This window comes from Ictalurus furcatus, chromosome 8 (assembly GCF_023375685.1).
Source record: "Ictalurus furcatus strain D&B chromosome 8, Billie_1.0, whole genome shotgun sequence".
Lineage (NCBI taxonomy): Eukaryota > Metazoa > Chordata > Actinopteri > Siluriformes > Ictaluridae > Ictalurus > Ictalurus furcatus.
Genome location: NC_071262.1, coordinates 10,585,600 through 10,612,825, shown reverse-complemented (window position 1 = coordinate 10,612,825; position 27,226 = coordinate 10,585,600). Strand labels below are relative to the sequence as shown.

Below are 27,226 nucleotides of genomic sequence, written 5' to 3'. Positions count from 1 at the left end.
GCGTTCATTCGCTGAGCTTATGAAAATGTATAACACAAAAACCATGTGAGATACGTGACCTCGCCTTCTGGTATGTGTTTTTCTCGACATATATGGAGATCACTGACTGAGTAACCGTGTTAGTAAGCACAGAGTGAGATCACATGCAAAGATAAAAGAGAACTCTCGTAGAGAAGAAAGAAGAGTCACGGTGGTGCATGCGATTCCCTTTGTTTAAAATAATGCTTACTTTACCAAACTGTTTGCAGCTTCAAATTACTCAACAGAGTAAAACATAGAAAGTATCATTAGTGAACACGATCTTTTTCCTGCCCTGATGTACAGTCTTACTTGGAGTTTGTCGCAAGCATAAAAGGAATGTAGCTCAAGACTTTGACGTGTGATCGTGTGCATTGAATGAACACAGATGTCTTTAGAAGAGTTTGTCCTTGTGCTGATTCTGCTATTGGTGAATGGCGATGCAACATATTTGAGTCTGTCTTCATGTATATGTACAGGTTGATCCGTCCATGGATTCTCTCCCGGACAAAAGTTCATTCAGCTTTTTAACTTGCAGAGGTCTGGTCATCCAACCAAGTTGAAATCAGTTGTTTCACATATTGTTAAAAGTGAAAGTAAACTTGCACAAACAAAATGAAAGCCAAAAAAAAACCCATTTGCGATGCTCCTGGGTAGCACTGACTGATTTTACATCATGGAGTGGGACAAACTAGGGAAATAAGTAGGAACCATCTCTTTGCAGCCAGACTGAAGGTGGATCAGCCTAAGAGAGATGCAATTTCCTCCCTTTAATGGTCCACCCTGTGAGGCTGCACCAGCAGAGAGACTGAGCAAAGGCTGATAGTCCTTCTGATAGTTCACGGGGGTGACGTGTACTTGTCTAACGTACTTCCGGTTGCTGTAAGAGTACTTTAATACAGGTATGCCCCGTATCTGTGGATGCATGGTACCTACGGCCCTATGCCTTTTATGCCTCTGGCCCTGATTCTTAAGGTGATAGAGCACGGTCACCGAATAAAGAAATACATCAAGATGGAATCCCCATCTAATAAAAGGTGAGATGAAAGCTTTTTGCATTACGATCAAATCAAGTATGTTCTCCTCAGACAGATAAAAAAAGAATCAGGCTTTCCAGAGACAAGAAACAAGGTGATTCCAATAGTCACTGAAGTGAATTATATCTGCCCATGAGAAGGAGCAAAGACGGCCATGACCAGGATGATTAGAGATGATTTTCCATCTCCATTCTAACAATGCAATCTACTTTTTTCTTAAAAAGAGGTATAGAGTCTAAGTATACTTTAGAAAAGAAAAAGGGGCTGTATCTGGCACTCCACAGGGGGAACACACAGTCCTGCTGTGCTTTTAATCTCTTTTTTGCAGTTCTGAGAGAAGTCGAGCCAGAGCAGCTCACCCTCTCCTACAAATAGTTTAAAAGGTTGCTTTGAGATCCTACATTAGAAATAACCATTACAACAATCTGACACGGGGTTTTATTTTAGCCGTGACTTTGCCACAGGCAATCTCCGCAACATTGCTTTGAGAGTGCGTTCATAAAATATTAAATTCTGGTCCCCCGTTTAAAAGGAGGCATCCCTGGTATTCTCTTGAATGAAACTATTGCAATATTCAGCTGAACAATAACAAATGGTGAACCTAGGACCAGAATCTAGCAATGTGTAAATCTTTATGGAGTTTAACACTCTTCTTTCTGACTTTTGAACATTTGAGGCTATTCTGATGGATTTATATAAAATAAAAGTTTTCATTTTCAGTGCATATTTTCCCCATACATAATGATGGATATTTTATGCATTATAAATAATATGAATAAATGTAACTTAAATATTTACCTAAATTTTATATTTTAAATGTAAATATTAAATGTAAAGGTAAATGTTAAATAAAAGTCTAAATGGTAAATGTACTCCCCTGGGCAAAAAAAAGAAAAAGAAAAAAAGAAAAAATAAATAAATACAAAAAGGGGCCAAGCACAAAATGGCATATTATTAAGCTTTTAATGGTCTTAACAAATAATTGGTCAGAAAATTAGCATTTTTGGGGAACTTTTGGGGGGAAAGATAGAAACAGGGAAATTCACTTATATAGTCTTCTTGTACGCAAAGGTTAAATCATGATAATGATTACAATGTCTGATGTAAAATTCAAACTAACATGCCTGGGTGTAAAAAATGAAAATAAAGTCAAAATAAAATGAAATAAGTATATATGGCTTAAATATTTAAGAAATCAAAGGGAAAAGCTATCCCATAATAAGTTACTTTGTCTATTTGTTTAATTCTTGCTAATTTCTTGACCAATGATTTGTTAAGCAATGGGTGTGTGAGTGTGTATGTGATCGTGCCCTGCGATGGACTAGCACCCTGTCCAGGGTGTACCCCGCCATGTGCCCGATGGTCCCTGGGATTGGCTCCAGGTTCCCCCGCCACCCTGAAGAAGGAGTAAGCGGTAGAAGATGGATGGATGGATGGATGGATTTGTTAAGCTTAATATAATATTTAGCCAATTTTGGCTTGGCTCTTTCTTTTTTTTTTCCCCAGGAATGTAAAGGTTAAATGTAAATGTTAAAAATGAATGTTAAATGAAAGTATTAAATGTAAATGTTACACAAATACTTGTGTAGCAAAATGTAAAACATATTTTCATTGAATCCCTATCTAAATGTGTCAGAATGGCCTCAAATATTCAAAAAATGCTGGCAGCCTGTAACATTTCATTACATAAAATTTACATTCAGAGAATTTCCTAACCTACATCTGTGTTTTTATCTTCCGTCGTTTTTGCCTCTGTCTATTCTGGTCTCATAGTTGTCATGACAGCCTCAGTTAATTTTAATTTTGTATTTAATAATTAATTTAATTTTGAAAGACACTGCATTTTGATGTCCCAGCTTCCTGCTGAATGGAAGTTCTGATGTGGAGCATGGTGACTGTTAACTCTACTGCAGAAGTCAGAAGAGGTGAGGTACTGGGCGATGCTGATGGAGACAGTTTGATAGCGGTGAGCTGCTCACAGCTCTGGGGAGCCTGGAAGAGTCATAAAGATAAGTGCAAGGAGTGGCTGATGATGGCAAATGAAAAGAGTGGTACTGAACCCTTGCTGTAATTGAGTAAACAGCAACAAGGACTCACAGGAAAGCTTCCCTCCACCTGAGACTTGTCACTGCAGTTTTTAGTGGAGTAGGCAGGAGGGAATGAGAAAGGAGGTGGAGGGGAGAGAAGCTGGTGGTAGATTTTTATACTAAAGCTAAACAATTTGATTAAGAGTTGGAATAATATTAGGCTTCAGAGTGAAAAAATTAGGTGCAATTAACACAGCGAGTGTGGATGTGTTTTAGAGGTGGGGTATATCTGTTGGTAATCATCACATCTGTATGACTGATCAGGAGCCAGCTGTGCAGGTTGAGATTTTGTGAGACATGGCTTTGTTATTATACTGCTTGTGGCTCTTTTTTAAATCGGACAATTCTGGCTGTCTGCTGGCTGGCTTATCAGGATTATCTGACCCATATATTCCCTCTCAGACAAGCACAAATATTGTCATGTTCTCTTACAATAAATCGCTCAAACAGATCGAATTGGCTGTAACCGGCCGTGTAAAAAGTCAGGAGTTTGTCTCCTTTTTTTTTTGTATTTTGTTTTAGCTTTGTGTCATTCTGCCTTTTAACAAGAGTTTAAATTTAGCTTTAAAGATAAACACAGATGAGATTTTAAAAAAAATCCCTCATATCCCATAACCCTAAAATAACTTTATAATAGGACCTAATTAGTAATATGTGACACGAATGCCTAGACAGTATCTGAACAAATGTATTTTAAAATACATTTGACTTATGATTTTCCAGCCATGGAGGAGCTGCCTTTGAGTCATGCTTGCCTGCAATGGCATCTTTCTCTGGAGCCGGAACACACACTGAGGTAATATGCCACCGCAGCTTAGCCTTGAAGCCTGGGTAAAGCTCATTGTAGGCCCCAGGGGTAGAAATTGCACATCATTATGCTTCATCAGACTCATTAAAGAGCCATTTGGAGAGACTGTGAGAGGTAGGCAGACTGGCCAATCGGACAGAATAAAATAGCACCTGCTCCAGCAAGGGGGGGAGGAGCTGGCCTCTAGTCACAGACCAGTAGAACCCTCAAGCCACCTGGAACCCCCCGCTGCTGATTGATAATGCCTGATAATGTCCATTTTCAATTTGCTCCATTTGTTAGTTGCTTTGTACATTTCACAAAGGCCTAAAAGCCCAACCCCCCCCCATAGAATGCTGAGAACTGTGGAAACGTGTCATTGAAAACATTGAACTTCCAAATCAACTTGCATTTATTGCAGAGCAAACTTTTAAGAACATAAGATACAACGAATGTATGCATAATATCCACGTCCATCACTGAAACAAGTGCGGGGGAAATATAACACACTTGGAATGGACAGCCATGTTGTTTCACCCCTCAAGCAGCTGAGAACTGCTTTTGGCATCATGGAACTGAAATGGGATGGATGCCGAACAGACAAAACATATAGCAAAAAATAAATAAATAAAATGTCATTAAAAGAGTGACAGCGTGAATGATGCAACACATCATTCATGCAAAGCAAAGAGGAAATGCATGTTTAGAGGAGAAGAAAGTAGTAGTCCAAGCACAGGACTATAATGCAATCACATGATAAGAAAAGAACAGATAAACCCATGGATGTTCTCTTCGGCTACATCCTCTGGAGTTTGTGGGCATCACCTGATAAATACTTCAAAGTGACAGACTTCTACATAGGAAATGAATACCCTCAGTCTGGCTCACAGAGAGTTATTGCTGTTTTTTTTTTTTTTTTCCCAGAGAAGGAAGAAGGCTGCTCTAAAGAGAGCACTTTTCTTTCCTTTGGGGCCACCAGTGAGGATCCAAAGCCTACCTTTAATGTGGCTTTGAGGTACTTACAAAGCCTTGATCACAGACAGTCGTTACCACAATAACACCACACTTTCCTGTGCGTTGGTCTGCTTCTTCCCTACTTCTCTATCTTTCTGACTTGCTGCATGCAAGACTAGTGCATTTATTGGCAGGAAGCTAAATTCTATATACAAAGTAGGAAAATTTATATTAAATTGATGAATCACAGCATGGTTTATGGCTCAGTGTGGCAGCTGATGATTTCCAGCTGAGAGTGATTGACTTTAGTCAAAGTGTGGCAGAGCAGTGATGGAAAGTGTGACGAATGAATAATTGCCTATGATCTATATGCAGTTCAAGAAACTGAAAGGTACAGTATAGTCAGTGATTTAGATAGAAACTAACTGAAGCTCCACTTGAATACAGCACCCTTCTTCAGTGTTCCTTCCAAAAGCATGGTCCCAAAGCACACACCTACAGAAAGCTAAAATGCCTGAATGCTAATGTAGGACAGAGGGCTTTCTAAACAGACAGGCAAGTGGAAATACCTCCTGCTGACTTGGCTGTAGGTGGTCCATCTAATTTGTTTTTCCAAATGAGCAGTCTGGAGCAGTAAATGGATAGTTTACAGACAGCAATGCTGCAACTGCTCATGATCCTCAGCCCCTGACCTCATCACATGATTATACATCAAGCACCTATCCACGTTCACCAACACTTGATTACTGATTGGAATAACCTGTTCACAATTACCTTCACTCCCATAAATAACTTGCATCCCAATTGGTATACTATGGTATACCAATGTAGGTATACTATGTACTAAAAGTATGTACTCTTTTTGTGAAGAAAAAGTACATACTTTTGAGTGTGTATTAAAAGAGTATGCAAATATTGGGACATACTAACACATCGGGTGGCTGTGGCTCAGGTGGTAGAGCGGGTTGTCTGCTAATCGTAGGGTTGGCAGTTCAATTCCCCGCCCACATGACTCCACATACTTTAAGTGTCCTTGGGCAAAACACTGAACTCCAAGTTGCTCCCGATGGCAAGTTAGCACCTTGCATGGCAGCTCTGCTACCATTGGTGTGTGTGTGAATGGGTGAATGAGACACAGTGTAAAAGTGCTTTGGATAAAAGTGCTATATAAGCACAGACCATTTACAATATATATCGTGTAACGGAAGAGACTGTTGTTGCCCGGAAGAGAACACTGTCAGCATACACAAACTCCTCGTTGCATTTTGGCCTTTCTTCTTCCATTATTCCTTATATAACTTATCCTATATAATTTCATTTATTGTTCCCTTGATTTAATTTTTAAACATCTCATTTACACCTCTCTAAAATGCATCCTTGAATTAGGTGAAGCAAAACCTCACAAAACCCATTGTGTAAGGAGTTGTGGGAAATATTAGCTGGAAAAGTGTCCATGGATCCACATTTACTACGATTTGGGACACAGTAATTCTCATCTTGGATACAATTTAGTATGGATCGTATGCCAATTGGGATGCAGGGCATGACTCTCCTTCCATCATTGTGTAGTATAGTTCTAGCATTATGCCTGTAGTTTTGACCATAGTGCTCTTACTGTTTACCCGGTCTTGCCTAGTTTATACCCTTTTTCCAATCATCTGATCATTGGCCTGTCTCTATTTTTGAGCATTGTCTAACCACTTTGTTTGTCTTCTATCCCTCATAATATCTAGAAATAATTTTTGTTCGCATTTTTACCTCCATTTTCACCCAATTTTTCTCATTTCCTAATAGCAAGCAGGAAGGATGAAGGCTAGCATGTGCTTCCTTTGAGACACATGAAGTCACCCACTGCATCTTTTCAAACTGCTGCTCATGCTACATCGCAGGCCAGCGCTAAATACTCTCTACCACATACATGAGCTCAGACACACCCATAATTGGCTAGTGTTGTAGAGTTCTTCTGAGTAACTTTTTTTAAACATAAAAATCACTGATGTTTCATTTAATAAAATCTGGTGAACATGCCAGTGGAGAGGATAAAACCGATTTTGTTCACAGATTTCAGGTTTACAAAGTGTTTTATCCGGCAAAACATTCCCAGTTGGGGTTAGGTTCCTTATATATTCAGTGGCCTTCAAATTGAAATTTAAATTGGAATGGAAAAGCCAGTTTCTGTCAGTTTTTGTTAAGAACTTGCCTGAACAAATTAGGGGGAAAAAAGGGTGACCAGGCTGCTTCAAAAAGAAAAGGCAGAGAGGGTTGTGGCTAGTGGGAAAAATATTATGAAAAGTTGGGGATAAAGTGAGAGAGGAATAAAGAGGAAGGAATAAATCAAGGTCAACCCGCTGAGTTTTCCACCATGATGCAATGCTGTGAAAAAGATTGCATTATTGTAGGATTGCGGTTCCATTAATAAAATTATACAGCTGTTTACATGTCTTTTTGGATCGCCTAACAGTCTGATCCTTTTTCAGAGCCACGAATCAAGCAGCTATTGCACACGCACACGCACACGCACACACACACACACACACACACACACACACACACACACACACACACACACAGAGCACCGTCAGCATTAGTCTGCCATCCAACAATTACTAACAAGTACTCTGCAATTACATCTCAGTGGAGACCCCACTTGGGTTCTTCATCACCTACTCCTGACAGCTACAGCTGCATGTAATGGAGATGCACATTCCCTGAATCACTGTCATTGACAGATGCACAGACACTGATATATATGAGATAATAACTTGTGGACTGCACAGTCCATGCTAAATCTGTAAGGACTCAACATCTGAACCTCCCATCTTACATACTGCAGAGAACTTTCTTCCTTTTGGTGTGATGTGCTTCCTGTGCAGGACATGTCAGGACGGCGGGTGGTGTATTGTCACTAGTGGACTCAGGAGGGCAGGGTGTTAATTGCAAGCACTAACATGCCGGGGTGGGTGTCCAACTTTCACACAACACACCAGTCCCCAGACACATGGAACATCATTAGGGTCCCTATTAGAGCTGGGCCGTGGAGTTAAAAGCATGTCTCGAACATGGCCCTGTCATTGTCAAATGCACCAGCCCTGATGAGCCACCTGCACTACACGGCCACTCAACACTTATTAATTGGGCCTCCAAAATAGATCTGACTCTATGAGGAATGGTGTCACCTCTGAAATACCACCTGACTTCAATTAATGTTTACATAAACTTATGGCATGGATGGGTCTTAAAAACCAAAAAAGACAGATAAGAAATGATAACTGGATAAAGTGTGTTAAAACGTTTGCAGTGTGGAAAGATGAAGATATTGATGCTTAATAACTGCAGACTGATTGACAGTTTGCAAGGTGAAGATGACCCAAACATTCTACCATAGCCTAAGCATTGGGATGTTTAATCATCATGCATTATTTATTAAACATCACACAACAATAAGACACTTAAACTTATTGGTAAGTACTTTCATAATTTTTAATGCACTAATGGCTCTTCAATATTTCTAATAGAGATCACTGTCTCCATCAGATCCTGAGCAATAGTCCTCCAGGCAATACTGCTAAAGATGCCACCATTTTAGGAAACAGAATAGATTTGACAAAGTATTAAATACCCTGCACTCAGCAGCCCTTTCTAGTAATTGAACCCAAGGGCAAGTTCCTTCAAATGGGCCTGCACTCACTACAACTCAGTTTATCTGCCTTGTAGCAAATGGCTTTAATCAAACTGATTATTTCCATTGGAGAAGAAAGCAATGACATGGGTAGTATATTACATAGCATATAGGATTAGGCATTGCTTTGCAGGGAGACTGTTAGAAAAGGTGACACAGATAGCCCACTATGAGTGTGGTCAGCTTGTCAGTAGTCTTCCCACTTCTGTTTCATCCTCTTATTAACTGATCCCCCCAGTGTTCCAGGAAGGTTAACAAACCAACTCTTGACAGGTCCATAATCTTTATATCCAATGCCACAGTGTCAGGTGTTAATAAAGCCCTGTAACGACAAGGGGTATCCAAGCCTTCTTTTTGGTCTCTTCCAGCTAGACCCCCAAACCATGTGCTGTTCTCCACACATAAGCACTAGGGCTTATGAGTCCTGACTAATCCAGACAACTCCTCTTTGGGGTAAAACATAGAAGCCATGGTCCACTGAATGGCACACGTCAGTCTCTGATGAGGCCTAGTGAGTGGAAAGCTTCCTGAGTGCCTTCTGCTGTTGATAGTGAACAAAAGGGGGGAAAAAGTGTCTCAAGTTAATCTGAGGAGAGTAATTTTATCTGCAGAACCGGATGTCTGCAATGTCAGGGTAATATGCAGGTTAAGTGCTAAATTGTTCTGCCTTTTCATCCTCCACACATAAAATCAAACATATGATCCCTCATCTCTTAGTCTGCTCGAGATATTATCTAAAGATGAACTCTGCCTACTTCTCTTGTTGGTTTAAAGAAATAGAGATATGGGATGGATAGACAGATACAAAATGTAAGAACACTCAAAACCAATTCCCAAGCTACCAACCAGCCAACTAGATACCTCTCAGCTGTCACTTACTTCATTCAACAATTGGTTTCTAGGTGTTTTGGAGTGTTGACTCAACTTGGGGTACACAAGCAATAGGCAGAAATCAAGAAGGGGAAAAGAGGGACAGAAGGAGAGAGAATGTGTGTCAGGGAGAGTGCATTTAATCTCAGAGTCATTTATTTTTAATACCCACCAGCTTCCTTGTTCTCTCTTTGATCTTCAGCTGCCTGGATTTATTGCAATGCACAGACAAAGCACAGAACTAACAAAATAAAACGATGAATGAAATGCATGACTTGACAGCTAATTTCACATCAAAACGGCAACTGTGAAAAGAAATAACTGAGGGAGAGATTAAGAGAAGGACTAAGTGAAGTCAAGCACATGGTCCTTAATAAAGTGCCGTGAGGTGTCTGAGAAGCTTCAGACAGAAATACCTTATGCGCAGTTCTGACTTTTTTTTTTTCTCTCAAAGGAAACCTCATTACTTTATAAGTAACATAAAGCTGAATACGGTTTAAGATGTACCTGTGTCACAAGCAGCGATGCATCTGAAAACAGGATCAGATCGAAAGAGATCAAACATCCACATTCCAGAAGTGAAACAATGGACCAATACACTGGCTGATCCTTTGATTTTATCAAGAATGATAAGCAACACATAAATCTTCCATCTGATTAAAGTTATGTATAAAAGCCACTTTGATAAGGCTAGGCATGTCAGGAAGCATACATGAAAGCCTGTATTCTTCTGAGGAAAGAGTGAAAAAAGAACAGATCAGTGCAGCAGACTTTAAACACAGCGTGATGCGATCAATGCAGAGAGCTGGGTCTGCCCTGGCACTACAGGAGGCTCGAGTGAAGGCCTGTGCATAGGCAGGCCCAGACATGCTTCTGATCTGTGGAGCGGTGACTATGTTCGATCCACCAAGCTCTTCCAAGTGGCCTAGGTTTTTAGCCTGCCTTGCAGGTTTGGAGTGCGAGCGATAACTGGGAATGCAATGTTCAATTTTTTTCCTTTACACCTGCGGAGGAGTGAGCATGGGGTTGTCTGACACATCCAGATCAGCAGAGGACAGGGCAGGTCAATATGCATTCTGGTGCAGAATAACAGGAAGTAATATTGATATTGTCTTGTTGTTTAAAACAGGAAGATCTTTTAGACAAACAAGTTAATAGCTACAGCAGAAAAAAAAGTGGAAAATTTAAATGCTTTATATTTTGCCCAGCAATGCCATGGGCATCCATAGCCAGGACTACAAGACAGCATAACTGATCCATCTACCTGGCTGAGTCGAATGGCATTACTGTCAGTCAGTTCAAGACTAGCCAATTGGTCTCATGTATGTGGAAGAGAGCAGATAATGTTTTCCTTCAAATGTGATAAGTTGCCCTGTGAGGCTGCAGACTGTATGCAGAGGTTAAAAGATGTAGTTGCTGGCTATTTTAGAGTATACTACATGGCCAAACATTTGTGGGCACTCATAATGTGTGCTTTTTGAATATCCCATTCTAGATTTAGTCCCCCCCTTTGCTGTTATAATAACCTCCACTCTTCTATAAAGGCTTTCCGCTAGATTTTGGAACATGGCTATGGGGATTTGCTGATCCGGCCACAAGAGCATTAGTGAGGTCAGGCACTGATGTTGGGTGAGAATGCCTGGGGTGCTGGTGTTCCAATTCATCCAAAAGGTGTTCAGTGGGGTCGAGGTCAGGGATCTATGCAGGTCACCTGAGTTTTTTTCCACTAGAGCTTTGTCCACTCTAAACATGTCTTCATGGACCTCGCTTTGTGCCCAGGGGTATTCTGGAACATGTTTGGACCCCTTACTTCCAGTGGACAGAAATCTTAAAGCTAAAACATACACATATATTCTGGACAATTGTGTGCGTCCAACTTTGTGGCAAAAGTTTAGGGAAGGCCCACGTATGGCTGTAATGGTCAGGTTTCCACAATCTTTTGGCAATACAGTGTATCTTCAAATGAAGCACATGCTAACTTTCGCCTTCTTTGTTTGTTGCGTGATGGGGAACCAATAGGCAAAATGTTTTATTGTTTATTATTAAATTGTAAATTCATGATTAAAAAGAAAATGATTCAAGACCAAAGTCTAAAATAACAAAGTAATATTCAGCTTCTCATGGACTACTGTATATGACAGATTTCCCCATGACCTTTGAGTGCCATTAAATATGGTCTCTGCACACTGTTAGTCTCCCGTGGCAACACAACCTACCGATGTGTCAGTGGTGGCTGAGCTATGAAACCATCAAGTGACTTATCCAAAGAATACATCAAGCTGACAACTTGTAGTTCTGTACCTGACTACTCTTCCCTGCTCTTTCTCTCCATGAACCCCACACCTCCTGTCCACCCTTCACCCCACCGCATCCAGTCCATTTCAGCCACTTGGTGGCTATCTTGACTATCTTTGCTAGAGCTTTGTCCCATTCACCCTGTGCTGGGAAAAATTGCAGTCTGCATCACTTTCAGATGGCTGAGCCCTGGGTCATCTGTCACGAACACTGAGATCAGATGCAGTGAGAAAAAGGACGAGAAACAGACTGTGTTCCATCTGTAGTGAAAACAGGGTTCAAGACCGATCATGATGTTATCGACTAGAAATCCACTTCAGGCAAGAGAATCAATGCAGGATGGGGCAGATGAGGTCTAACAACTGGATGGCACCTTTTCAAGATGACCTATTTACACCATCGCTCTGGATCAATTATAGCTGACTCATTAGGATGCTGTATTAGGTTGTATTGCATTTTGCCAGAACATACAACTCGCCCTCTCTTTTCTTCTGATTCATCTCTAAAGCTCCAGGCTCCTTTTATTTTTCCTGTCACAAGGCAAAGTGGTTGACTGTTCTCATTAGTGTGATCAAATACACTGGGAAAAAAAAGAAGCATATAAGGTTTACAGAGTGAAAAAAGCGTGAGATGTAGTAAGGAGGCAGTGCCCCCTATGGTTGTTTACTTTACTGAACAGATTCCTGATTCTGAAAGCAGTAGAAAGGAAACCTAGAAAAGGCTCAGTTTTGACTATATGACAGATTTCGATAAAAACCTGTTGCTTGTATCAAAGTCAGTAAGAAAGAAAGTCATCTTCCACAAGAATTAATGCTGGTATAAATGTCAGGTGCTTTAAATCAAGACACTAAAGACAGAAACAACTATTTTGGTTATGTCAATCATTTTTTCAGATGTTTGGGTAAACTGCATATAAAACCAAACACACATGTTTGCTTTTCACTGTTTTTGTCCACTTGTAGCCAGAAATTATACTTAAGAGTAAACACAGATGTCCATATCTTACTCAATTAAAAATGGAAGTATCCATGGAAAAAAAAATGTGCAAGTAAACATTTTTAACTGATTCAATTAATTCACATCAAGTTTTCATAACTTTTATTACTTACTGTATATACAACTTTTTTTTTAAAGTTTTTTTTCGAGTTTTAAAGCAACTATGCTGTTTTACCTAAAAATAACATTCCCTCTCTGCAAGTCTGCCTATGCTTGTGAGATTGTTTGTAATATGCCATTGTCCTATCGTGCCCCATAACTATCGCTGATTGGCTACACATGTGTACACATGTGTTGAACAGCAGTGGATATAAAGTATTTACTGAACTATTACAGCATAGTCACACTGATAAACAATACACTGTTTATTTTTTCTTAATTTAAGCCTCCGTTCATGTTCTGAGAGTGAAGACATTCACAGCTTTATCTGTTTGGCAGCACGGACAAGGGAAGCTAAGATGCATCAGAGAAAGATGTTTTGTTGTTCTGCTCTGAAGTCAGACATGCTGGTTTAGGATACAAAGTAGGCCAAAAGGGCACACACATTACAAAATTCAACACGCTTTATTTTTGTCGATTTTAAAACTGCAGACTCCCTGCTTTCTGACAGACATGTTAAATCGTCTAACCTTTTTAGCTGTCGTGACAGATGGATTCTATTGCCGATTCCTGATAGTATCGTCACTCGTGCTCTTGACTGGGTGCTAGGCTAAAACGATGCTAAATGGAACCCATTTAGTTGATATATAGCGTACAGTCATTGGCTCGATGACAGAAGAACAGACCTCTGAGATTGGGAATGAGCATTTTGAAGATCTAAAGAAAAAAATGTAAGGAGTAAGGTTGTTGTTTTTTTCTTGAAAATATAATAATAAGAAAAAGAGTACAATTATTAAATTTCAACAATAATCAAGTAAGTACTCAAGTGCAAATACCACAATTCTAAAGAAGCTTTAAGCTCCACCCACTTGGCACAATCACATCATGTCATATATCCACAAAAAGCTTGCTTCCTAATACATGTCATTATGATATACAGTGTATTTATCATATACATTTATAAACCCCACAAACTAGAGTGGAAGCATATGAAATAACATCAAAATAAAGAAACAAAATCAGCTTTTTTCTATTTTCAGAACCAAAATGTTTAGTTACTTAATGACCTGTATTCATGAAAATCACTTGTTTATTCATATCCCCAATTAAAATGTTGTGTTGATGATAGATTTTATACAGGAAATGGTGAAAATATTTTTATATCAGCACACAATATTTTCTTGATTAACCAATAAAGAAATAACATGCCAGCAAACCCCCCACCGTGGCTCTGTGTGTGTGTGGAGTTTGCATGTTCTCCCCGTACTGCAGGGGTTTCCTCCGGGTACTCCGGTTTCCTCCCCCAGTCCAAAGACATGCATGGTAGGCTGATTGGCATGTCCAAAGTGTCTGTAGTGTATAAATGGGTGTGTGAATGTGTGTGTGAGTGTGCCCTGCGATGGACTGGCACCCTGTCCAGGGTGTACCCCGCCTCGTGCCCGATGCTCCCTGGGATAGGCTCCAGGTTTCCCTGTGACCCTGAAAAGGATTAAGTAGTATAGAAGATGGATGGATGGATGAATGGATGCCAACAAACCTTTCTGTCTTTGTCTTGAGAGTGCCTTCATAGTGAAATGCATATTTTAATTCTAACAATATCATAAAACTAGATTTTTGCCTTCATCAAATTTTGATAAAAGTTTGTAAAAGTTCCAATATGTCATGATTTGGAGCTCGCAGCGTGCTCTGAAACCTGAAGCATGAGCTGATAGCATGACACGTGTGCATTTGTTATGATTTCTGTCCTGTCACCGCCCCTGTTACGAAACGGGACTGGAGGCGGATGCAGGTGCAGGTCAAAGTCTTTATTAGTTAGCAGACAAACAAACACAGGGAGCGCGGTCTCTACTGACTATACAAACTCTGGACATCTAGCTACGACCGCTAGCATGCTACATGTTAGCACATACCATCATACTTCCTCGACATGATAAATGTAAACCAAATAATACTGCGTGAAGTGCGCAGTCACCGAGGGGTTTAAATAGTCAACATAATCAAACCAAAACATGGACACCTGGGGCAAATCAGAGACATGATCAGACTTAAATCAATGTCCAAGCAGGAAGCAAACGAAAACAAAAGAGTCACGTGACCAGTCAGAAGCCGTGCCGCAGTGCCCTCTGCTGGCCGTGGCGTAACAGAACCCCCCTCCAAAGGGTGCTCCTCCCGGAGCACCAAGAACCCCCCTCCAACGGGGGTCCCGGGCCCCTGTGCGAACTGTCTCTCGCTGCCACAGAAAGCGAGGCAGCCTCCGTCGGGCAGCAGAGAGGCGGAGCAGCACCCCCACCGGGGTTGAAAGTCGGAGCACTGCCCCCGGCGGCACTGGAACGCTGGGCGGCGGCTCTGGAACGCAGGGTGCCACCCCCGGCGGCTCTGGAACGCTAGACGCCGGCTCTGGAACGCAGGGTGCCACCCCCGGCGGCTCTGGAACGCTGGATGCTGGCTCTGGAAAGCAGGGCACTGCCCCCGGCGGCTCTGGAAGGCTGGGCGCCGGCTCTGGAATGCAGGGTGCCGCCCCCAAATCAGAGACATGATTAGACTTAAATCAGTGTCCAAGCAGGAAGCAAACGAAAACAAAAGAGTCATGTGACCAGTCAGAAGCCGTGCCGCAGTGCCCTCTGCTGGCCGTGGCGTAACAGCCCCTGTATTGTCACTGGTTGTCCCCTTATGTGTCATCATTGTATTCAGCTGTTCTGTGTTATCCCCCTGATTACGTTTGGTACTTAAGCACCTTGTGTGTCTATGTTTAGTGTGAAGTATTTTTTGTGCATCCGTAATGTACCAAGCCTTTGATCCTTATTCTTTTGTTTCATGGTTTTGATCCTGTTCTTGTCCTCGTTTTACGATTCCTGTCTTAGCCTGGTTTATCCTGTTTGCTGACTGCCTGACCCATTGCCTGTTTTGGACCACGCTTGATTCATGATTTGGATTTGTCTGCCTGCCTCTCTTTAATAAATCTCTTATCTGCACTTGCATCCATCTCAACCTCCATTACATGGCAGAAAACTTCGCCTCAGCATGAAAGCAGCAGGAGAGCGAGGAGAGTGTCACACCAGAGTACATGGGGATGTCTGGCCACCATTCATGTCAGTCCAGTTTCCCCAGTGGACTGACATAGACCTCCCGGATCTGAATTATGGATTGTGTGACTACCCGAGGCAGTTCATGTTCCACTGGCAAATGTACTTTTCAAGCCTGGCGAACCCCAAGCCAGACAAGAAGCAATGGCTAGGTTTCAGTGTGTCCTGGCTTTATCGCCCGGCCTACCAATGGGCAGAGCATCTAGCCAGTACAGGGTCCACGGCCCTCACCAATGTAACTCAGTTTGCAGAACTATTTCTAAAGGAGTTTGGGAATCCAGGGCAGAACTACAACCTGGATGAACTTTTGAGAGGAGTCAGTTTGACGGCCAAGCCTGATCTGCCATTCCACACTTTCTATGAGTGGATCAGCAGGGCAGCCTCCACAGCTCAGCTTCAGCCCCGACAGGGCAGTGATGGAGGTGACACAGACCTGCAAGACCGAGGGCTGCTGTAAAGAAGCCCAGCTAAAGTGTCCAACCTGTATTAAACTCGGGATACCTGGATCATATTTCTGCTCTCAGGAATGTTTCAAGCGCAGCTGGCATGCCCACAAATGGCTCCACAAGAGAGCAAGAGCGGAGCTCTAGCTTGAGACCAACGAGGTGGTCTCACCGGCAGAGCTTCAGCCGTGGTTCAACGTGGTGTCCTCCTCTCCGGAGCTCAAGTCTGAGATCCACGAGGTGGTCTCCCATGCAGAGCTCAAGCTGGAGGTCAGCGTGGCGACCTCATCTCCAGAGCTCCAACCTGAGACCCACAAGGTGGTCTCACCTCCTGGACTCACGTTAGAGGTCAACAAGGTGAGCTCCTCCCCAGAGCCCCAGTCAGAGGTCGATGAGGCGACCTCCCAAGCCACGTTCCCGTCCGAGGTCGATGAGGCGGCCTCCCAAGCCACGTTCCTGTCCGAGGTCAACGAGGCGGCCTCCCAAGCCACATTCCTGTCTGAGGGTGACAAAACAACCTCCCACGCCAGGTACCTGTCTGAGGGCAACATCACAACCAACCATGTTCTGCTCACACCTGAGTCTGTTGATATGGCCAACCAAGTTCTGCCTTCCTGTCCCACCGAGGATGTCGCTCTACCTTCCTGTCCGGCTGAGGACATCGCTCCACCTTCCTGTCCCGCCGAGGACGTCGCTCTGCCTTCCTGTCCCGCTGAGGACGTCACTTCGCCTTCTTGTCCCACTGAGGACGTCACTCCGCCTTCTTGTCCCGCTGAGGACGTCGCTCCGCCTTCCTGTCCTGCTGAGGACATCGCTTCGCCTTCCTGTCCCGCTGAGGACGTCACTTCACCTTCCTGTCCCTCTGAGGACATCGCTCCACCTACCTGTCCCGCTGAGGATATCGCTCCACCTTCCTCTTCCTGTCCCTCTGAGGAAGCTGCTCTGCCTTCCTGTTCCAACGGAGCTGAAGATCCAGCTTCCCATGCCTGGGTGCTGCTTAGGGACCCCGGCGAGCTCGCAGCGCACTCTGAAACCCAAAGCACAAGCTGAAAGCACGAGCGTGCACTTCCGGGTTTTACAGTGACATTGACTTTGTTTACTTTTGACATGTGTGCATTTGTTATGATTTCTGTCTTGTCTACGCCCCTGTATTGTCATTGGTTGTTCCCTTATGTGTCATCATTGTATTCAGCTGTTCTGTGTTATCCCCATGATTACGATCCTAGCACTTTTGTTTCATGGTTTTGATCCTTTTCTTGTCCTCGTTTCACGATTCCTGTCTTAGCCTGGTTTATCCTGTTTGCCGATCGTCTGACTCATTTCCTGTTTTGGACCACGCCTGTTCTGATTCACAATTTGGATTTGTCTGCCAGCCTCTCTTTAATAAAGCTCTTATTTATCTGCACTTGCATCTGTCACAACCTCCATTACGTGACACAATAGAACAAATACTTGTAGGAATATCAGCAATCAACTAGCGACAACTGATTTTGATATCTGTTTTAAAAAAAAAGCAAAACTCTACTCACCTATAGTGCCTTGCCATAAATATACATTCAACTCTAGTTTATATTTAATAATAATATATTGATACAGGTACAGGTCTATAACTAAAGACACAAAGCAGAGGCCCTGACTGCCCTGTGATTGAGACACTCTAAATGAGAGGTGATGCAAAGTAACAGGTGACAGCTAATCAGGGGCATCAAGTAGGAGGATGTCTGATAAACAGGTGACATATTCAGAGCAGCACTAGGTTCAATGAAAGGTGTCTACTGTAACTCAAGAGTGTGTACTGAGATCAGCTTACACACCTTTCCTGTAGCGTGCAGGAGCACAGATCTCAGAGATTAGCCACAGTGAGCTACCATTACAAGAACGGTGGAACAAGCCTGTTATGAGCGTATGTTTTACACCTTTACCATTGAACACACTTGCACGTGAGTTCAGGTGTTAGTCAGGGCATCGGTCATGGAACAGGAAAAAAATAGAATTCAGGAATACATAGATTACAAAAGTACCCAGATAAGAGGTAACATTTATTCAATTTGGTAGATGGTTAATCCAAAGCAAAGAGTTTACAATCTAAGCATACAGCTTAGCAACTGAGATCAGCCTAGCATCAGACCTGGGATTTGATCGCACAATCTGCTGCATCCATCTGCACTTTCTTGAACACGCTCATCTTCATACAATGATTTTTTTTTTTTAAATAACTTTGAGTTGCGACCATTCAGTAAACATGTTTTCCAATAATAAAAAGGTTTGAGCTGTATCTGAGAAAAAAACTAAATGCTTGTTTTTTTCTTCACAGCTTTTTATAAAGCTGTAAGCGTATCTATTATCACTTAATATGTACTCTAAATACTTAAATTAATAAATAAGATGATGCTTGCACTTTACTAAAAATACAGCTTTTTAAATTCCTAATGCAAATATTCGCTAATGTATTTTTTTACATATATACACATTATAAAACAAATGAGAGTATGCCCATGTTCAATATAATTATAATGTCATAAGATTCAAAACTATCATACTATCATATTAAAATAACTACATCTATTTTAATTTAAACAATAGGTTATATGCTGTTATGTATAATTAAAACATTCAGTTAGGACAGACCATTCTGAAATTACAGACTCCACTGTAGAAACTCAGTGAAACAAAAGGGAGTACACATGTAATTTTCCAATTAAGGTTAATTGCATACACCCTGTTTTCAACAAAATGTATATGGCTGGTTGGCTGCCTGTTTGCCAAATTGCATATGCAAAACATGCTGTTAACACCAGAGTTTTTTTTTTTTTAAATGTTGGTCTTTTATGGGCTCTGTTTGATCCATAATGGCTCCCCATGGGAAGGAATTGCCTGAAAATTTAAGAAACCAGAACCAGAACATTAGTAAACTGTTAAACATAAGCTGAAACTCAATTGCTGCAGTTAACGAGAAGCATAAGAAGAGCCACACTACCAGTTACTAAATTACTAATATTCAAACAAGATAATGATCCTAAACACTACAAAAGTTTTTTTTTCTTTTCTTTTCTTTTTTTTTAAAGAGGGAAGTGAAAACCATCACCTGACTTGAATCCCATAGAACATCTTTGGGCAATCCTAAAGCAGAAGATAGAGAAGCAAAACCCTACAAGCAAATAGGAGCTAAAAAAGAATCATCTGTGAAGAATGGCAATACATCTCTCCAAGGCTTTGTGCTAGACTGGTGTCATCCATAACAATGAGGCTTCAATACATTATCAGCAACAACGGTGGACACAAACATATTAGAAAAACAAACAATTGAACTCCCACTAGTGTGGATGTAATGACTTTTGTTGCAGTTTCTATTAATGTATGGACCCTTCATTACAGTTTAACCAGTTAAACATTTATGGTTTTTTTTTATATTAATTTGCTGTAATCAATTTGTTCTTCAAATAAAAAACAAAAACAAATAGAAAATTAAATTAAAACCAAAAACATTTAAATTTCTCACATTTTCCTGATATTCAACAAGGGTTTACTCACTTTTGTTACATACTTTAAATATATATATAAAGTCTTAACTTTAACACAATATAAACTTTTAAAATACAATCATTATGGTTCACTAATTAGCGATAGTGCAGTGTGCTAACAGTAACCACCTTTCAAAGTTGTCTCAGAACAGCTACCAAAAATAGCATGATTAAAACCAAGAAGTGTGAAACTGTGAAACAGAAAGGTACTATAATTTACACAGAAGTACTCAGCTTAGCTATTGATGTAGAAGCAGCAGTAAAAAAAATTGCATGAAAACAATGAAATGTGGCATTATGTCCAGTAAAGAGTGGCCTATAAAGAGCCTGGTCTATGAGGGGTTTGTCCTGCTAGACCAAAAGACACCATCTAACAGTTGTGTACCTGTTGCTTTTGCCATTAAATTTGGCAAATTAAAAAAAATTATAGAGGACAGTCATTTTTAAGCCATAAGCCTAGTGTGTGTGTACAGAACCTGAGGGATATAGCCGAGTACAAACACATAATTTGGATTGAACAGATAATGTGTTCTAACCGAATCCAAATGCAGATATGAATAGAAGGTGCATTATTCCTATTTATAGAAAGCTTGCATGTTAAACAAAGACCATGGATGTGTGGAAATGCTGTGAAATATAGTTACAACGTTCATCCTTTGGAACTGTCTGACCAATGCTGGAAATTAGAGCCAATTAAATTTGTTAGAAAACATAAATGACAGGTACAAACAAAAATAATAACTGTGTAATTGAGATAAAAAAAACAACAAAAAAAACAAACAAACAAAAGAAAACAGTTGCACATCTCACGCTGAGACCAAATATTAACTGTCAGAGCTGGAATTCACAGACTATGCTGATAGGGCTGGAATTTCTACCTCTTGATTGTTTTTTTCCCCCAGCAGCATAATGGAATGGTTCAGTGAAGTAAGAAAAAAAACCCCAGAAAAATATATATTTAGCCCACACCCACAAATACATACACATAGTGGTATTGCGTTACACCACAAATGTACAAGTATGATGATGCTTGTGTGCACACATTAGCACAGAGATAAACTTACCCATTCCTTGTCTGGAGTATTCTTCTGCTTCATGGTGTACTAAGTCAGTCACACAGCCTCCATAAGGCAGACGAGCCTCATGCTCAAATGCCTTAAGTGTCTCACTGGAGCTGTAAGATTTCTGAGTGGGCACATCCAGAGTCGAAGTAGTGAACTGGAGCTCTTTGGCACAACGGTTGCGGGTCAGAGAGCGGTGTCTGCGCTCTTTCAGGTCCATGGCTGCAGTAGCCACTTCTAGAGGTGAAGCTCCAAGCAAGCCTTCTACTCCTTCACCTACAAGAAACATGAAAAATGAAAACCATGAAAGGTCTACACACACATACACCATTACCGTACTACTGAACTGCTGACAGTCAGTAGAATTCTTCCGTTATTAGAGGGTGTTGGGAGTCATGGCTTGATGCTAACAAGGGACTAGAGGCAGAAGTGAGGAAACACATGATGGGAGAGGATATGACTTCCAGGCATTGCACGTCTCTCATTCATTATTGGGAGCCGAATGAGGGGAGCTCCTTCGGAGGCCAGGCCAGACAGAACGGGGCTCAGTACAACCCTCTCACCATGTTAATCTAATGGCCTCAATAACACACCGCCACTGATACACCTGGAGGCAGCTATGCTGTGTCATTGACAAAAAGTCAGTCCAAGCATACGTCCTCCAAAACCATAAACCATGAACCAGTCAAGTGCTGACAGTAATGAGACAATAATTAAAAGCAACTTGAAATACACCAGTAGAGCTTTAGGCATGACAGGTGGTGCAAACCCACACAAATACGCACACAGACCCACACACATACAGACACACACTATTCTTAGCAGAGAACCTTTCAGCAGAATACGTCTGAGATCTGATCTCAGTGATAATCAGTATCATTATCTTAGGGTGCATTCATATACATATGCAACACTTAGTCCATTTGAATAGAACCCAGGTGTGTTTACTCCATCAATGAGGTTCATTTCAGCAGGTCAGAACAGCAATTGCACTTGGAGGCAGATCAAAACAACGATTCAACAACCTAAAAAAAAGAGAAGTGCTCTCGGTCCACTTCCAAGGCGAACTCCAGCCCAGTGGGATTGCCGTGACAAACTGATTCGACCCTGAATTTACCAAACTGCAGGAACTAAACCAAACATGCTGTATTTTTGTTTTATATGTACACAAACAAAACAACTTTAACAGCTCCAAGGTCCCTGGTTCAATCCTGAGCTAGGGTTACTGTCTGTGTAGAGCTTTGCATGTTCTTCCTGTGTCTGCATGGGTTTCCTCCTGGTTCTCCGGTTTCCTCCCACCTCCCAGAAACATTAGTATGCAGGTGGATTGACTACACGAAGTGGCTACTAGGTGTGAATGAGTGTGTGAATGAGTATACATCATGCTCTGCAATGGACTGGCGTCCCATATACAGTAGGGTGTATTCCTACCTCCTACCTCCTGGGATAGGGTCATCCACTACGATTCTGACCAGGATAAAATGTTTACTGAATATGAATGGATGAATGGATACCAAACGGTAAGAACAAAACTAAAACAACATGAGTGCATCACATACTGTATCTTGATATAGTACTACTTTGTGGATGTGTTTTCCGTTTTAGCTCGTGTGAGTGTGATTCAAAGCAGCTACGTCTGTCCTAAACCCTAAAATCCTGTCCTGAAATGGGGTTGGATCCAGAGCCAGCATTTGATCGCAAACCCTTTCGACACTTTTCCACCAACAACAAGTCACGTCTGTCAGCCAGCAAAACTGGCACTGTTCCAGTACTAAAATGCTTCTCAAATGGAACCACTGACCAGGATGTACTAGCTAAACTAAAAAAAATAAAAAATTCTTTGAGGATAAATAGCTGAAAGCAATAAAACCATGTAACTGTTATATTGCATGAAATTGTCGTCTATGATAATGTTGTTGTGCTGGTAATAGACAAAGATAGACAAATAGATTTGACATAAAACTATGTAAAATATTCCTAAAGATTGGTATTTTTTTTTTATTTTTTATGATCCATTAGAAAATCCCGACATCTGATTATGTTATTGGTAGACATTTACTTTATAGGGTGGCGTTATGCGAGACAGTTCCTTAAAAGCACCAGTACCTTAATAGGAGACTCAGTCCCCAAAAAAGAACAATAATATGAAGCAAAAATCATTAGGTTAGAAGCAAAAGCAAGCCATAGCAATGGAGAGAGTAGTGAGTGAGAGAGAGAGAGAGAGAGAGAGAGAGAGAGAGAGAGCAGACTGTAGTCAACACAATGTAGCAGATGATGCTTTTAATAAGGATTCATTACGGGAATACTCCAAGGTCAGTTTGAGATCTGCTGGCAACGACCATTGATTAACTGCTGGCATTAATGTGTAAAAGATGTCATTAAGGAATGAAATATAGCATTCATCAACAAGGCCACTAATTATTTATAATTTCTGTAATGAATGCAAAATAAAAAAATAATAATAAAAAATAAAAACTGATGAATATACTGGACTCCAGAATATATTGATGTGTCTTCATATCAGACAAATAGACAAATAAGCAGTTTGTCTGCAGGGGAAGTTGTGTCAGGAGCGCTCAGATGGTGGAGCTGAGGGGCCTTTTACACTCCAGTTGAAAGGAGTGTGATGACATGCTAGGTCTCTGTTAGTGCAGTAGGAGGCTTTTGGAGTGGAGAAACAGAGAAGCTGTGGTGTCAAGGCGGTAAGATGATGGCGGTGAGATGGCTTGGAGGAGAACCAAATCAGCACACGCCCAAACTGCAGCATAACCAGGTCACTTCTCCAATCCACTCCAGACAGAGGAAGAAAAGACAGAGCCTAGGGGTAGGAGCGAACTGGAGCAGTCCTGCATGCTCTCCCATTCCGATGATCCAGCCCGGGAGAACAGGACAGGAGAGCCAGAGAGAGGGAGGGAGAGATGGTGAAATTTAGGACAGCAGATCAATCACTGAGCTCTCACTCAAGTGAGCACGGCAAGGTTAATGGTAACCGGCGTCTGGCATGGGGAATGCATGTGATCTCAAACACACACACACACATACGCACACGCACACACGCACATCGAACTTATAAACAGCGCACAAGCAGAAAGTAACATTTAAAGTAAAAATGTATTATGAATTCTTTGCATAAAAAAGTGTATTTACATATCTAACAAAAACCAAAAGGAAAAAAAAAAAACATTATTTTTAACAAGATCTTTTTTGAGAACAACTTTTCCATAAAGTGGCTTACATTGGACTACATTTATCAATATTTCAGTAAAGTTTTTAAGTGTTCACATGTTTGTGCAAGCCAAACAGAACTAAAAAATGGTGGATCCTGGATTTACAAAAGTTTTGGAAAGCCTGATTTTCTTCGTACTTGTGTGCGTATGTTGATCACATGCTCATTTGCATCTAGTTCAAGTGCACAGGCAGCTGGAAACACGACATGAACAATCAGGGTAAAGATGGAAAAGCAGAAGTGGAAGTTTGACTCATTTCTATACCAATAAAAATATATAATAATATTAATACTGTACCCCAAGTCCCCTGGGATATGCTCTAGGCTCAGATAGGCCCGTCCTCCATTTATACTGCACCATTTCTTTTGTTATTATAGTTTTATTTGTCTTAATTTATGCGTTTGTGTTCGCTCGCTTTCTTTCTTTTTTTATATTCTTTAATTAATGGCAATAATATAAAGCAACTGGTTTTCACCAAGTGTTCTTATTCCCTGTCCTAGTGAACTAGGATGAGGATGTGTTTTTGATAGAGACTCCAAAGCACTTTTATAATTTGCTCTCAATAAGGCCGTTTGCAAAATGCTGTAAACATCATAAAAATCAGCAATTTAAACTCAACTTGAGAATAATCCGTATGTAAAAGTGCAGTAATCCATACAAATTATATGACTTGAAGCCGCCGAGTTATTTACACATAAATCTGTTTGAGTCCAGCTTGATGAATGAGGACTAAAGTCAGTATCACCGTCAGTATTTGTCGTGGCGGCAGACCTAGCAATGTAACGTGTTTACAACAGTAGTACAACAAGCAAAGGGTTTACAGTGCAGTCCACATCCCCTGCATGGAGATATGTAGTCCAGAGCTTCCAGATGAAGAAGCTTTTGTGGAGACACAAAAGAGATGAGTGCCTTTATCAGGTTAAAAAAAGAAAGGTGATAACCGATGCAAATGCATTTTAATTTGTGTTTTGATAAAAACTTTTTTGTGTGTTTTGAAAGATGTATAAAAACAATTAGTTGTATGATTTCGTCTTGAGTGATGTTGAGATGGATTAAACACCTGTGGTGCCTGTGTTCCATCCCTCTCCAGACATCTTGACCAAAACGAGTGCAATGACGAAGAATCAGGAACAAACCTAGCCATGGCGTGAATTCTCGGCCTCAACTTTCTAGTCTGCTGCATTGAATAACCTCTGAACATCAACTTCTCTAATCCAACCACCTCAAAAACATCTATTACCTGAGTCATCTAATTTAATAACGGCAAAATTAACAACCCATAACGGCAGCCACGGCTCCTAGCACATCAGCGAATTCAAGCAGCAAAAAAGGTATTTTGTCTGAGCTCACTTTATTCCCTGCATGTGGGCCTGCGTTCACCATATAATTCTAAATCTGAATTTGTATAAATCTGAATTTTTAAATAATATAGCAATCAGCATACAAAGCCTGTTATCACAAACTGCAGAGCTTAATAATAAACAATTTTGTGTTGGTCCTCTACGGTGCTGTAAAATTACAGCCGTACTGACACTTTGTCTGCTGTGGGAAACTATTTTGTTACACTGGTGATGGATATGCGTTTGAGGTTAGCGCCCTGAATTATCACACTGATATGTTTTGGCTGACGGCTTTGCACTGGTCTCACTTTAATGAGAACATATATTTTGGCTTTGGGTTGTGTAGGTTTGCAGCAGGCAAAGACAGCACTTCTTTTTTTTTTCTTTTTCTTCTGTGAACACATTTTGGCTCCAGTACAGATCGCTTTCACTGAACAGCATAATACAATCTTCAGTTAGACAACACACTGATTATGACAGGGTAGAGACTGATACAGAATATAGTGTGTTCAGTCTTTCTGGACTCAAAGGCCATGAAATAAACACCTCTGATGAAACTGATTTGCTGTTTTGAACTTTCTCATTTTTATGATTTTAAGTTAAATGCTACATTTTTGTAATTATATCTTCAAAAATTTGAATTCTGCAATACAGCCCCCCAAAAAAATATCAGGTTTTCAAAATCCAAAATTTTCTAACAATAAATACTTTAACACCTTGACTTTAATCCAATATAAATATATTTTTACCAAAATGTCATGTATGGGGTGGGGGGCATGGTGGATTAAGGGGCTGTCACACTAAACTTTTTGTTCCATTGACTTCCATTCATATACATGCGAATGCTGGAGACCGAATATGCCAGCTCATTAGGGATATGACGGTGAGATTTTCCCAATGGTTAATCGATGTATGACAACACCGGTAATACTTAACCCAACCTTGATAAACAAATGTGCTTTTCTCATGATCAGGTGTTTGTATATTTATGCGGTACAATGAAATGGATATAAGCCTAAGCAGTTCAGTTTGTGAATCATCACCAAAAAGAGCAGAGCATTTCTCTGTACACTCTGTACTGTACTGATCCTGGGCATTGATTTAAACAGGTTTAAATGACCTAATAAAGAAGCGTTAATAAAAGAAATTCAGTCAACAGAACTGAACTGACTGAATTAATCAGTAATTATTTCCCCACTGATGTAAGAGCAACCAGAGATTAGTTGAGTAAGTGATGAGTTGATGATGAGACTCATGTTTAAATGCTGCGAGTGACTTTTAGCTCAGGTGATGAAACAGACTGATGAGGATGAGGCTGACAATCAAAGTCACAAATTTTCCACGTACGCTTATAATTGTTTAAAATGTGCCATGTTATAAGTATATGTGTAAAAGTAAGTGGGGCAGAAAAGGTTTTTTTTTGTAAAACATATTTTTTCCCCCTTTTCATCTTTTGGGAGTAACTAGATTTTAAAATGCTAGAACTTATGCTTTTAAATACAAGCAAAAGAGAAACACAGGCTGAGTTCGAAATCATATAAACATACAGTGATAGTACCCACTGCTCGGTCATTGATACAGTACGTACCGATCAGTATATGTGTGTAGTATGAATACAATCTGGACATACTACATCCAGCATGTTGGCATTGTCATGTGACCTACAACTTAAAAAGAGCCGACGCGCTGCCTTATACCATTTTTGATTCTGACATCTCTTCATGCCATA

The 27,226-nt window shown here is 40.8% G+C and overlaps 1 protein-coding gene across 1 annotated transcript in view; it reads right to left on the bottom strand.

Moving 5' to 3' along the window:
- The window catches only part of tenm2a (teneurin transmembrane protein 2a), a 252,260-nt gene extending 230,841 nt beyond the window's left edge, over nucleotides 1-21,419 (bottom strand). Inside the window, exon 1 of the mRNA XM_053630714.1 lies at nucleotides 20,934-21,419. Within this exon, the coding sequence (XP_053486689.1) occupies nucleotides 20,934-21,261 (328 nt within the window). The 5' untranslated portion in view covers nucleotides 21,262-21,419. The remainder of the gene's footprint in view (nucleotides 1-20,933) is intronic.
- Between the last annotated feature and the right edge of the window lie 5,807 nt (nucleotides 21,420-27,226).